Source organism: Sinocyclocheilus anshuiensis, unplaced genomic scaffold (genome assembly GCF_001515605.1).
Source record: "Sinocyclocheilus anshuiensis isolate Anshui unplaced genomic scaffold, SAMN03320099.WGS_v1.1 scaffold446, whole genome shotgun sequence".
In the NCBI taxonomy this organism is placed as follows: Eukaryota; Metazoa; Chordata; class Actinopteri; order Cypriniformes; family Cyprinidae; genus Sinocyclocheilus; species Sinocyclocheilus anshuiensis.
In genome coordinates, this window is record NW_015544247.1 from 1302378 (window position 1) to 1316023 (window position 13646).

Here is a 13646-nt window from a genome sequence, read left to right on the forward strand (position 1 = left end):
CGGTTTTAGAGTCACGGTTTCGGTATGGTTCGGTATGTGCTATGTTTAACTATAATGTCTAATAAAAATATACTGTAATAAAAACTATACTGTCAAATAAAAATAAAGAAAATAAGAATAATCTATCTAACTACAAGCAACAGCACAAATAAATACAATAGAGCAAAGATAAACAAAATGAAGAGTGCTTTGAAGGTTTTTTAGGTAGGTCTAACATTAGTTTTTTAGGTACAGAAATTGAATAAAGTAATGAAATGTAAAACAGCATTGCATATTTGACTGTATAAATTAAAGATTAATCTTTATTAAAGTTCCAAAAGCTATTCAATCAAGAGCAGTGAGTGATTTATTTGTTGTTACTGTTTGAGTATTAAGAAAGTGCTGTCACTTTAAGAGAATGCACTGATCCAGTGCACTGATACAGTACGTTCAGCCGGCTATGTCTGCTATAGGATACTTACCAAGACGGGCATTTTGACATAATTTTTGTGTGAATTTGTACATTTAAACACAACACTTCAGAGAAAGCTTAATATTTGCGCGTGTTCTGAGGTGTGGGTTTGCGCGCTTTGGATGAGTGTGCGCACAAATCTTCTCACTGCGCACGCGAACTCGCGTCCTCTGGCTCTTAAATGTTTAAACTGGCAAAGCTTACATGAGTTTAGTTTAAAGGCAAATACACAAAATAATGATCTTTAAAAAAGCATCATATGACCCCTTTAAACACAGCTATCAACGTGTGCTGTTCAGGTCTCACCTGTGCGCGCACGCTATCAGCACCCGGGTGATGACGGAATAAATGCTCATATTCCAGCATACGGCATTCGCATTGAACAAGAGTGAATGGTTTGTTCACATTTTTTTTTTTTTAATCGCTGTTGTTGTACTGTACTGGGAAGCCAGAATGTGCATCCATCAACAGAAACAGCCGAACCCTTTTTTTTTTTAATGTGTTATTTATAGCAAACCATAGGCCTATTACAGATGCGTTGTCAGCTTTAAGTTGAACCGTGGTCCTAGCGCATGCCGAACCGTGTGTGGAGAACCGTATGGTTCGTTTTTTTTCCGCGAACCGTTCCACCCCTAATATATATACATACACACACACACATATATATAAGAGTATGGATTTATTGCAATTATATATATATATACTATATATTACTCTAGTTTTCAGTGTCTTATGACCCTTCAGAAATCAGAGAACAGTTGTGCCACTTAATATTTATTTTAATAACCTGTGATACATTTTTTTAGGATTCTTTGATGAATAAAAAAGTTCAAAAGAACAGCATTTATTCAAAATAAAAATCCTTTGTAACAATATACACTACCGTTCAAAAGTCTGGGGTCAGTATAATTTTTTTCTTTCTTTTTTGAAAGAAATTAATATTTTTATTCAGCAAGGATGTAATAAAATGATAAAAAGTCATAGTAAAAACTAATAATGTTAGTAAAAAAAATTATTTTAAATAAATGCTGTTCTTTTTAACTTTTTATTTATCAAAGAATTCTGAAAAAATGTGCCACAGGTTCCAAAAAATATTCCGATGCTGATAATAACTAATATGCTGATTGATTATCAAATCAGCATATTATAATGATTTCTGAAGGATCATGTAGCACTGAAGACTGGAGTAATGGCTGCTGAAAATTCAGCTTTGATCACAGGAATAAATTAATTTTTAAAATAGAAAACTGCTATTTTAAATTGATATAATATTTCATAATATTGCTGTTTTTTGTATGTATATTTGATTAAACAAATGCAGCCTTGATGAGCATGAGAGACATTAAAAAACATTAAAAATCTTACTGATCTCAAACTTTTGTAAAGCAGTATATGTATATATATATATATCATTCTAAAGACATAAAAATAGAAGAATAGAAATAGAATATTTATTTATTTTAATAATAACAAATATAATAGATTATTATTACTATTATTATTATTTGATTATTTTTTAAATTAAATGTCAATATTACAGTATTGATCATTTTGGAATTGTTATAATTAATATAGATGTTAATACAGATGTCACATATGTCTTATGTAGAACCTCCACCATCCCGGCATCGTCAACCTTGAGTGCATGTTTGAGACACCAGAGCGTGTCTTTGTTGTCATGGAGAAGCTCCATGGCGACATGTTGGAGATGATACTGTCAAGTGAGAAGGGGAGGCTGCCAGAACGCATCACCAAGTTTCTCGTTACGCAGGTTCGTCTCACAGGCACTGTGTTTCGCACACTCTTGACTCCAGCCCAACAATGGCAGAATCAGTACACACAATCCCATATAAATATTTAAAGCGAAAAAAAAATGGTAAAGCTGGACCTTTGCTTTTGCATTTTTTATTTATGATGTTTTATACCACATTATAATAATAACAGCGTTCTACTCTTTTCCTAGATTCTCATCGCTCTCCGCCACCTTCACTTCAAAAACATTGTTCACTGTGACCTCAAACCTGAGAATGTTTTGTTAGCCTCCGCTGACTCTTTTCCACAAGTGAGTAAAATCCGAACAGAACGAGAAGTGACAACAAAAGAAAGGAAATATCTGAATGAAGTGAGGCCACACCGAAATTAACATAAATGGATCTGTTTTTGTAAATGTGCAAGAATAAAAGATGGTAATTATAGCGTTCTCATGGTGTGTTCGAGGCACAGGTTTGTGTGTGTCTCTACATTCTAATGAAAGATTTCTAAATTATCCTCCCATTGTTTCTTCTGTCTGCTGCACGAGCTTGTCTCTGGAAGCTCTCAAGCAGAAAGATGACTCACTGTTTGAGCGCAGGCAAACATTTTGGAAGAATACTAAACAAATCACTGCGTGTCATTTACAAATATTTGGCAAAGGTGGAAGCAGGACTAGAGCTGTCAACATCTGAGCTCGGTTCTCGTGTCCTCAGGTGCTTGTTGCTGTGCGCAAATGTTTCAGAGGTGGAAAGTGTAGATCAGCAGGAGATACATTGTAACCACATCCAACTGGGTGATAATTTCACTTGACTTTCGTTCAGACCGTGACAACTGATCATTATGGCGTCTGTGGTGTTAAAAGCTAGCGCAAGAACAAAAGGATGTTATTTTTTTGGTCTTTTGTGCATCTCAGTCCTAGTCGAGTAAAATAGCCAATTCCTCCCTGTGTCTGCTTATTGTGAAGCTCATTATTCTGCGGTTTGTCTTGCAGGTGAAGCTGTGTGATTTCGGTTTTGCACGTATTATTGGTGAGAAGTCTTTTAGGCGTTCGGTGGTGGGCACCCCGGCGTACCTCGCCCCGGAGGTGCTTCGGAACAAGGGCTACAACCGCTCGCTGGACATGTGGTCGGTGGGTGTCATCGTCTATGTCAGTCTCAGTGGAACCTTCCCATTTAATGAGGATGAAGACATTCATGACCAAATCCAGAACGCTGCTTTCATGTACCCGCCAAACCCCTGGAAAACAGTCACCCCAGAGGGTAAGTTTTGGGGAGAACGGATAGTATGTGGCACAACCTTCAATGAATGTGGAATGAAGAAGGTAAAGTTGTGTTTAAAGGTATTTGTTCACTCTGAAAATGAAAATTGCTTCATCATTTAATCACCCTCATGCCGTTCAAAACCAATAATATATTCTGAAAAGCTTCTCAGTGTTTTTTTGTCCAAACAAGTCATTAGGGTCCAATGTAGGGGTTGACCGATATGCATTTTTCAGGGCCGTTGCCAATACCGATTATTACAGATCATGTAGACAGATAACCGATATTTTGAACCAATATATATGTCTGGTGTAAAAACTGGTGTCAAAATTAAGAATAACAAGGGCTTTCGATAACGATATCGATAACCATAAACATGCTTAATATCGGTGCCGATAATCGGTCGACCCATAGTCCAGTGTTGTTCTGAGCCCCCTTGAATTTAATGATATAGACAAAAATTTTCAAATATATCATCTTTTGTTTTCCATAGAAGAATCAAATACATGTTTTGCTGAGGTAATACATTTTTATTTTTAGGCAAACTATCCCTTTAACAACAAAACCTTTTGTCTCCGATCAGATTTTGTAGTAAATACATTGAAAAGGTTGTGAAATACTGAAATAACCATTTAAACCAAGTCAGAAGCTGTATTAACCTCTCTAAGCTGGAAATGATTTAGAATCCAATATGCGTGTTAATACTCAAAATGTAAGCGTTAATCCAGGCACAGAGCTATTTTGCGAATCTAACCTCACATGGCCAGCTGTATGCGAATAACCTTATTAGACTAGTTATTACGAATTAACTTCCATTAGCTAATGTACGAATATGACCTCACTGCACAAGAAATGCTATTTCTAGCCAGCCTGCTACTGATATGCACCTAGTTATGTGACGTTAAACTCTATTTTGAAGTCATACTTCAGCTTGATGTTCCTACTGAAGCTCTAATTATCGCCGCCCTGTGACTGTACACATAGATGACCTCAACTCACCCAAATCATTTCTGCATAGCTTGCGGTTCATGATCTAGGAAGATACAGTCAGTATTCATTCAAAGTAAAGGCTTGAATTGAGGTCTACGATAGGTAATATTTACCTTTAAGTCATATGCAATCTGTATGAATAGAACTGACCTCCATCTCATTACCTTAACTAGATTTTTGATGCCCTCACCTTTGACCCTGTTTATTCACTAATGCCCTCCTTCTTCCTCATTAAAATAGCAAGAGAACTAGAGACCACACTTTACTTACTTAAGAACACAGGCAATTGGAACAAATTATTCACATAGATTTTTATTTTTTTTTATATAGTTTGGTTGGTATCAAGTATGACCATTTTAACAATTTGTTTTTAAAACTGTTTTAATTGAATTTGTTCCTGTTTACTGTGAAGTGAAAATATTTAAGTGCCATAACAAACAGTATCTGCTTCATAAAACAAGTTACAAAACATTTGGAGAAATTTCAGAACAAATTAGGTTAGATTTGTTTTTTTTACTGCAATGCATTTCATTGCATGTGCAATGGTAAATACACAGAATTTATATTTTTGGATTTTCTCTGTAAAAATATAATGTAAAAAATATAAATATAATTTTATATTTATATAAAAATATAAATTCATTATAATGTAATAATAAATACTTGAAATAATTTTGACAAAATATGAAATGTATTATTTTTCCAAAATTGATTTCAAAATTATTATTATAAAAAAGTGTAGTGTAGTAACATTAAATGTTAAACTGTAAAACTAAGCTAATGGTTAACTGTGTAGATGTGGGAGAGAGAGGTGAAAGAGAAGGAAAGGGAAAAGAAAAGATGAAGAGAAGAGAGGGCAAAGGTTAAGAAAAGAGATTGGTGAGAGCGTGCTCAATTTTTGTTACGACCCATTCATGTGAATAATGCCAAACGATCCCTTAGACTAAAGCGCGGAGGCCTCAAGGTTAAGAAACTTTGGAGTGTCTCTGAAATTTGTGACCCCTGAAATAATGTTAACATGATGTTGGTTTTGCTCACTATCCATCTGGACACAAAATTCTTCAGGTTTTCCACCACAGCCTGGTCACTGACAACCTGTTTTGTTGTTACAGCAATTGACCTCATTAATAACCTGCTGCAAGTCAAAATGAGGAAGCGCTACAGCGTGGACAAGTCTCTCAGCCATCCCTGGTTACAGGTTAGAAGATAATGACTTTTATATGCCCTGCGTAAAAAAAAAAGAAGCTATGATATGCACACAAAAAACTTTGTTTACCCCCACAGTCACATTAGGCAACTGAAACGGGCACAGTTACCCCCCACGTCTGTGTAAGAGAATATTAATGTCTCAACAAGGCGAGAATAACCGTTCAATGCCAGTGACTGGTCATCTTAATTGATCATTTCTTACATGCATAGCATGTGATAGATATCACGCATTATAGGAAATTGTGTAAAAGAGGTTTAGAAATGTTTATGACAATTATAATAACTAGAAAAATATTTTACTGCTGTTCATGTGCTGCAATTTTTTCATCATGTTACATCTTTGCTTTCGCCCATTTAATTTGTCGCAATAATTTCTTCCATTTCTACTCTATTTTTACATTTTCAAATTAACCTTTGAAAAACAAACAACAGAGAACTGAATGTAATGTTTTCAGACACTTAACTCCATGTTCATAGCAAATGAAAGTGTATTCTATTTTAAATTGATATTAAATGCAATTAGCTGAACTTTGAGTGTTTTTCTGACTCACTTTAGTAGGACTTCAGTACATCTTTATATGCAATATCATAATTACTTCTATTGTCTTTGAAACATGATTAAAGTTTACTGTTGAATGTACTAACAAGCATTTATGGTCAAATAAAATATACTAATAATGTAATTTATGTTGAAACTTGTATTTGAATATATTTGTAATTACACATTTGTAATTTAAGTTGCTATTTAAAATATATTTTAAAAATATTAAATAGCAAATGGAATATTATAATCAAGTACTTTAAATTTGCTTTATTATGTTAGTCAACATGTCAAAACAAGTGTACTTCAAAGCACAAAAGATTATTAAAACAATGAAAAAATGTACTTTGTGTTAAAATAGTCATGAAAATGTACTGCAATCTGAAAGTACAGACAGATAGAAAGTGTTTTATTTATTTATTTAACAGTGTGGAACGTTTTTGATCCCTAAAGATATATCTTTATGACAGGACTACCAGATGTGGCTGGACCTGCGGACTTTGGAGTGCAAAATGCAGGAGCGATATATCACCCACGAAAGCGATGATTTGCGCTGGGAGCATTTTGCAGAACAAAATGGCCTTCAGTACCCAGCCCACTTAATCAACCCTCATGCCGATGTCCGTGAAGAGGCGGAGTCTGACGAGCTCGTGATGGGCATGCTCAGCGACAGAGTCAGTGTTCTGTAAATTGCTGCCTACCCCTTTAAGGGCACAACAACGGAGCTCAAGCCAACTCTATACTGCAAAATCTCCACTTTAGCCAACTGTAAATGCCTTGACAAATCCTAACAAAAGTACCGCACAATTTCATTTAACAGTACACTACAGATCAAGCACAAATGTCATTATACACACAGTGCCTAAGCCACAAAAGCCAATCTAGCCATACACAGAAATACAATCATACCCAAATATACTGTATAAAAAAAATCTAACAAAACAATTGCACTTAAACTACTATGAACAAACATAACTTACAGGCTCCTTTTGTTCTTAAGGACTTTGGAGCTTAATCTTAGAATAAAATTATGTATTAGTATTAGTATTATTATTTTTGCCATTACACGGTCGAAAACACTGTATCAGCACTATTTGTATAAGTCACAAAAGAAGTCACAATATATAAGAAATGTGTTATAAAATTAACTTATAAAGTCTTTTATTAACTAAATTATTCTGCTAAGAAATACCACCACAAAGATTTTGGTGTGACCTGTTTAATTGACGATTACTTGACGAATGTATAGCGGAGAGCATTTATAGCTTTTGTGGTTTTGTGTTTATGTGCTTATGAATGTTGCGTGTGTGTGTTTGTCTGTGTGTGTGTGTGTGTGTGTGTGTGTGTGTGTGGTACTTTGGGGGTTGGTTATGTTAGTATTCTGTGCAACACTGCATGTGGACTGGAAACGTTTTTTTTTTTTGCTTTCTTCAGAGATGTTGGGATAATAAAGTGCAGCTGGTTGTGTACACATAAAGTATTATGTGCTCATGACAGATTTTCAGTGTGTTTTTTTCAGTGTTCTCTTTAAGTGAGGATAAGAAGTGTAACACTGATATCAGCAATTCTGTCCAAATGGCTGATTAAATGTTAACAAATATTTCTTTAGTTATATAATTATGGGCTGGAATGAGTGCAAGTCACAGAATGGCAGTTTGGAAGATAAGAGCCCAAAGGTGAGTGATAAAGCCATAGTGCTTGAAAAAGATCATGTACTGTGGGCTAGTGTTTTTGGCACGCTGCTGCTTCATTGCCAAATCAAGAAGGTGTTATATGCTGTCTGCCCTCAGGAAGAGTGGTTCCTAATCGACAGATGGCGCTGTGTGCTTATGCAGCATTAAAACCTGAAAGTTGGTACGGTGGGACCATACAGTCTATGGGTGGGACACTACAAATCTCAACATTTTACAGACGGCTACAGAATTAGATTAGCAGACAAAATTAATACAACCAAAATCAAGTAATGTAATGGATGTGGCCTATTACCAAATGTGAGTATTAGTATGGGAAGTTGTAATCCGTAAGGAGATTTTAAGTATTTAAACAAAGAATAAAGTTGTGTTAGAATTTTTCGTGATTGAAAACGAGGCTGTGAAGGAAATATACGCCGTAGGCTACAGTGTGTTTGGTATAGCCTATGGACCTATGGATTTTAATGCCATGATTTTCCACAACAAATTAGAGTTTTGTTTTTTGTCAACAAGATTCTACATCACCTAATGATTGACAGCACAGCTAACAATATTAGCTACAACATTTTGTAAAAACTCAATCGCGAAAAATTAAACATAGCATCAAAATATGGCCTATCTTTTTCCGTTTTTAAAATTCCCCGTATTATCACTTAAATCTCTTACGACGTGTACAAGGAAACTATTATATTATTAGGATAATTCATTCATTCACTCGTTGATTTTTTTTTTAATACTGTCTGTTTTAAACAGAAATTTTTACTTGTTACGTATAATGTAAACATCTTATTTTGCGCGACATTTGTTATCGTAACCTAGGCTATATGTCGTTAAACGTTTTTCTAATTTCTATCATTTTCTCATTCCCATTTTTACACATTTACATAGGCTGTATTGGCTATTGGCTACATATAGGCTATCCAGCTCGTCTCCAAACGTATTTTATCAGGAAAACGCGTTTTTCTTACATTTCCCTAACTTTTGCCCGTTTAAATAGAAAATGTTCCTTTCTAAAACAGCAGTCGGTCTTCATGAATCATTTTTACACAACGCCATCAGCCTATTCCTGGACAAGAGATGACGAGCTCAGACTGAAAGAAAGGGAAGAATCTTACAGATGGGCTGTCTATCGAGTTATGCATGATTTGAGTCTGTTTTTTCTCTCTCTCACCCAAACTCCTCCCCACAATAGATGGAGAATAGAGCCAATAGTGCAGGTGTTACACGACCAAAAGGAAAATGCACGGTATACGAGTCATATCTCATTTAAAAACAAGAAATTCGATTGAAAACATGGATTGAAGAAATGTTTCATCTTTAATCTCTAAAAAAATAATTAAAGACAACGATAATTAAAATCTTTAATCTTTAATCACTAAAAATGATTAAAGACAACATTCAAAATAAAAACCTATAGTGTAAAATAAAATAGGTTAGGAAATTATATGAGTGAGATTCCTCGTAGAATTAGTATTTTATATAAAATATAGTAAATTAATCTAATCAAACAGTCGATACTGATAGCTAAATCATTTTTCACAATGCTGAAAATAAATGTATCTATTATTCATTTAAAATAGGCCTTACTTTAAATCTACATTAAACGAACAAGTCTTAAAATGTCTCAGTAACAGAATGTCCACATTCGGTAGTCTTCTAAAATAAACAACTAGTGAAGAACTTAATTTCTCAACAATAAAAACAGTTACGAAACAAATACATTAACCGTTAAAATATGTAATATCCGCGTTTCCTGCAAGAAGGGGCAATAATCAAGTAATATAAAAGCAATACATGTATTAAATTATGCCTTAGTAGATTTCTTATTAACACATTTGTGGTTACGAAACAAATACATTAACCGTTAAAATATGTAGGCTAATATCCGCGTTTCCTGCAAGAAGGGGCAATAATCAAGTAATATAAAAGCAATACATGTATTAAATTATGCCTTAGTAGATTTCTTATTAACACATTTGTCTTTTTTTGCCTCTCATATATTATGTATCTGCTGGAGTTGCACATGTTTTCTAGGGAATGTGTACTCGGAAAATAGTTAGTATGCAAATGAAGAATCACAGCTTTGACAGCGAGTAACCATATGTTCTGCAATTGCATATTTATGAAAAAAAAAAAAAAAAAGGAGAGAGACAGACATATATCCTGAAAGGATTGTTGCCGTAGTAACTCCGTTTTTCTTCATCCCGGCTGCGTTGGCACAGACAATTTCACCAAAAGGAAAACAAATATAATAGTTTCGCACGTCTGAATTATTTGGTTCTGTCAGACAAAACACGCAAATATTTTCCCCGATTCCGTGTTGAGCAGCAAACATGAAACCAGACGGTGCAAAAAAAAAAAATTGCCGAATAAATGACTTTTCAGTTCACGAGTCAAAGAGTTAGGCTGCTTCATTTCTTTGTGTGATATTAATTTCAAACGATAAAGCATACTTCCAGAAGTCTAAATATAAAAAGCAGCCAGTCTGTTATAATTTATTGGTGAAACAGTAGCCTATTTTATAGACTTTTTGTTGTAAATTGACATTTAATCAGCAATGTTTCAATTATCTATTGACTGTATTATGCATAATATCTTTTACCTTGAATCAAAAATGTCTCGCTATACTGGACTGACTTAAGCGACCCATCAAATTAAATCTTGATTATGTGAAAACAGGTCAGTGTTGCGCGTGGCAGGTATCTGTGGGCAAAACCTGCACGTGCAGCTGTGAGCTATACGCCGCGCGACAGCTTCATCAACCCCCAGTTATCCTCTGGAAATTAAAACAAAGATTAAAACATGTTAGAAAAATGTTTTGCTTTTATATTATCAAATTCTTCCAGCTAGAAAAACATAATTCTGACCTGAGATATGTGCAAGACTATGGTCTTATCGGATCAAAGGATAGCTTTAACCTCAATCATAACGTTGCTATTTTTAATACTAAAATACAATTTACATAATCAAAAATAAGGATAAAATATACATGATATAAAATAAAATGCAGAAGAAAGTTATGACCATACTCAAAACAATACAATAATTAACTAATGTTATGCTTAGTTTTATCCTCGGTTATATAAAATGTATGTTTCTGATAATGTACAAATATTTTAAAATATATATATTTTAATAAACATGACAGTTAAATGGGTTCAAGACATTTTAAATGTATGTTTTTGTCTCATTATAACAATGATTACAGTGTTAAGGTAGAACGCTAGGGGACGCCAAAATAGAAACTGATACAGATCAGATATTGACAAACGAGTAAGTGTGTAAACAAATATATATATTTTTAAAAAGTAAAGAAAAACGGTTCAACAGAAATGAAATAATTATTAATTTATTATACATATGAATAATAAAAGCATAATAATTATACATGTAATCAATCATTCATATATTTTTGCATACTGCAAAAATGTTTTTATTCTTTTAGGCTATATAATTTATTTTTTGTGTCCATCAGTGTAACTTGACACAATAATTTAAGGTTGCATATTTATGTGTCATGTTTTCAGTTTCAACGTGATTTTCTTCAATAGAAATAAATCCAAAGTGGTTAAAAAAGTGCAATAAACTCATCATTGCAGGTTGTCACTTTGACACATGCACTTTAATTTTTCTTAAAATGTAAGGTAGCAATTAAACTTACGATTTTAAACTACAGTTCTAGTGGGTTGAATTTTTTATAGCCTATGGCCATATTGCATAAACTATTTTGTGCCTAATTATCAAACTGAGCAATATGTGAACAGTGCATTTGCGTATTTTGATGAATCCTGAGAAACAAGTTTAGCAAAACTTTCAGCAGAGAACTAGCTCTCATGGCCTGCTTGTTACTTCACAGTGAGTGTATACCCGAAAACTTTCATTTTCACTTAAAATATATCCTCCTGTTCTGAATTTCTCCATTGGGAAGTTGTTCAGCTGATAAATTAGACTAGCTAAATATTATGATAACCTTTTCCATCCTAATTTGTAGTGCAGCCTGCACACATGCTAGAATCAACATCAATTACAGTGCAACATTTCAAGTGCATGGCTCAGAGAAATGTCAGGGAGTCAGTGAAGGGGAACGTGGGGTGTTCGGGGTGGGAGTCTAGGTGGCCGATATACATTTCCACAAACCCCAACTCCTTACATTAATTCCTTACATCATCACCATTTACAGTGACCAAAATACTGTCTGGTTCACCTATTCAAATCTCGAACGTGGCAAAGATTTCATTTAAACCCTGCTTATGCTTTTATGTTTATGTTGATCAGTTCAGAGTTGTTTGGGCAACAGTGTGGATAAGAGGCTCATGCAAATTTCTGCACAGATCGGTCATCCGGCTGTGTAAACTGTTTCTCTAGCAAAGCAAGGAAACAAAAATAGCCCTGTTATTCCACCACACCCAACATGTTGCTAAATGAGGTTATTCTGGGTTGACAGAGCCCACTGCCTGGACCACTGAGAAGTCCCTCTGTGCTGGGAATTCAATAGTTGGCACCGGCGCACATACTCCAGCCTTGCACGCAATGGGCTCATAGCGGAAGTGGAGCGATGGTCGGGTCCATTTCCGCCCACTGAAACCCATCCCCCAAACAAATGACCACCCCTTCGTACTAATGGAGGCGAATGCTGTCGGATAGGGCACGCTCTGCTGGGATTGGGCAGAATGGATGCACAGGGATTCTCTGCGTGTTTGCGTGCTATGTGGTGGAGATTAGTGAGATTACAGACTTGGCAGAGGGTGGTGGTGGGAGATTAAAGGCCTTCCTCTGCACAGCAGGGCAATTTTAGTGTGGCTTCAGCAGGCGAGGCTGGGCAGTCTTAACAGCAACATGAAATAAATGTGGTGTGCAGATGATTGCTCTGCTCCTGTAGAACTGACTGAACAGAAACCTCAAGTCAGGCTTACTTTTGGCATTAAACAACAAACAGATTAGAAGTTATATCAGCCTACGTGTCAATGTAGGTCATGCACTGATAATTACAACATGCATTCTTTTTCCTCACATGTAGCCGTAAATTCATTCACTCTAAACCCGACCCTAACAATGCAATCCTGCAGCTCAGCACTTTTAAAGAGAACTTTAAATGCATTCCTTTACTTAAACATTTGCACCTGACCCCTTTCCTTATTAGCGACAAGCTTCTTAGACTAGCTGAAAGCATGTAATTATATAATGTTGTCAGGTCTTAACGTTAGGCGGAAATATGGCACCAGCAGATGCACATGACTTTAAAATATTATCAATCATACGTATCAAGTATTTGAACATTTTATGTGCAAATTCTGAACAATAAACTAGAGAACCTAACATAGTTTTCAATTTGTATAAATGTAGAGTAAAAGCTAATTTAAAAACTTAAAACTTTAAATAGCCTGTGCCACTTAATATGCTCAGTTTTTAAACTAATTACATTTCATGTCACAGTGAAGCTAGGCTTTATAAAATAATAATACTATAAAAATATATAAAGCCATCAGATGAGTATTTGATCTGCAAAATTCTTATCAATAAACTAGACAATCGTTTTAAAGACGCAAAGGGCTATAATTACGAACATAAAATCACAATATAATAGGCACATTTCAAAATCTTAGGTAGGAAAATACGGACATATTTCCAACAAAGTTTGTATTTTATCTGCAAAATTCTTATCAATAAACTAGACAATCGTTTTAAAGATGCAAAGGGCTATAATTACGAACATAAAATCACAATATAATAGGCACATTTCAAAATCTTAGGTA

The 13646-nt window shown here is 34.7% G+C and overlaps 1 protein-coding gene across 1 annotated transcript in view; it reads left to right on the forward strand.

The window, feature by feature from the left end:
* LOC107697654 (serine/threonine-protein kinase D1) overlaps nucleotides 1–7585 on the forward strand; it is a 45256-nt gene extending 37671 nt beyond the window's left edge. The window contains exons 15-19 of the mRNA XM_016498455.1: nucleotides 2061–2222; nucleotides 2415–2513; nucleotides 3195–3462; nucleotides 5565–5650; nucleotides 6673–7585. Of these exons, the coding sequence (XP_016353941.1) occupies nucleotides 2061–2222; nucleotides 2415–2513; nucleotides 3195–3462; nucleotides 5565–5650; nucleotides 6673–6891 (834 nt within the window). The 3' untranslated portion in view covers nucleotides 6892–7585. The remainder of the gene's footprint in view (nucleotides 1–2060; nucleotides 2223–2414; nucleotides 2514–3194; nucleotides 3463–5564; nucleotides 5651–6672) is intronic.
* Nucleotides 7586–13646: the final 6061 nt, after the last annotated feature.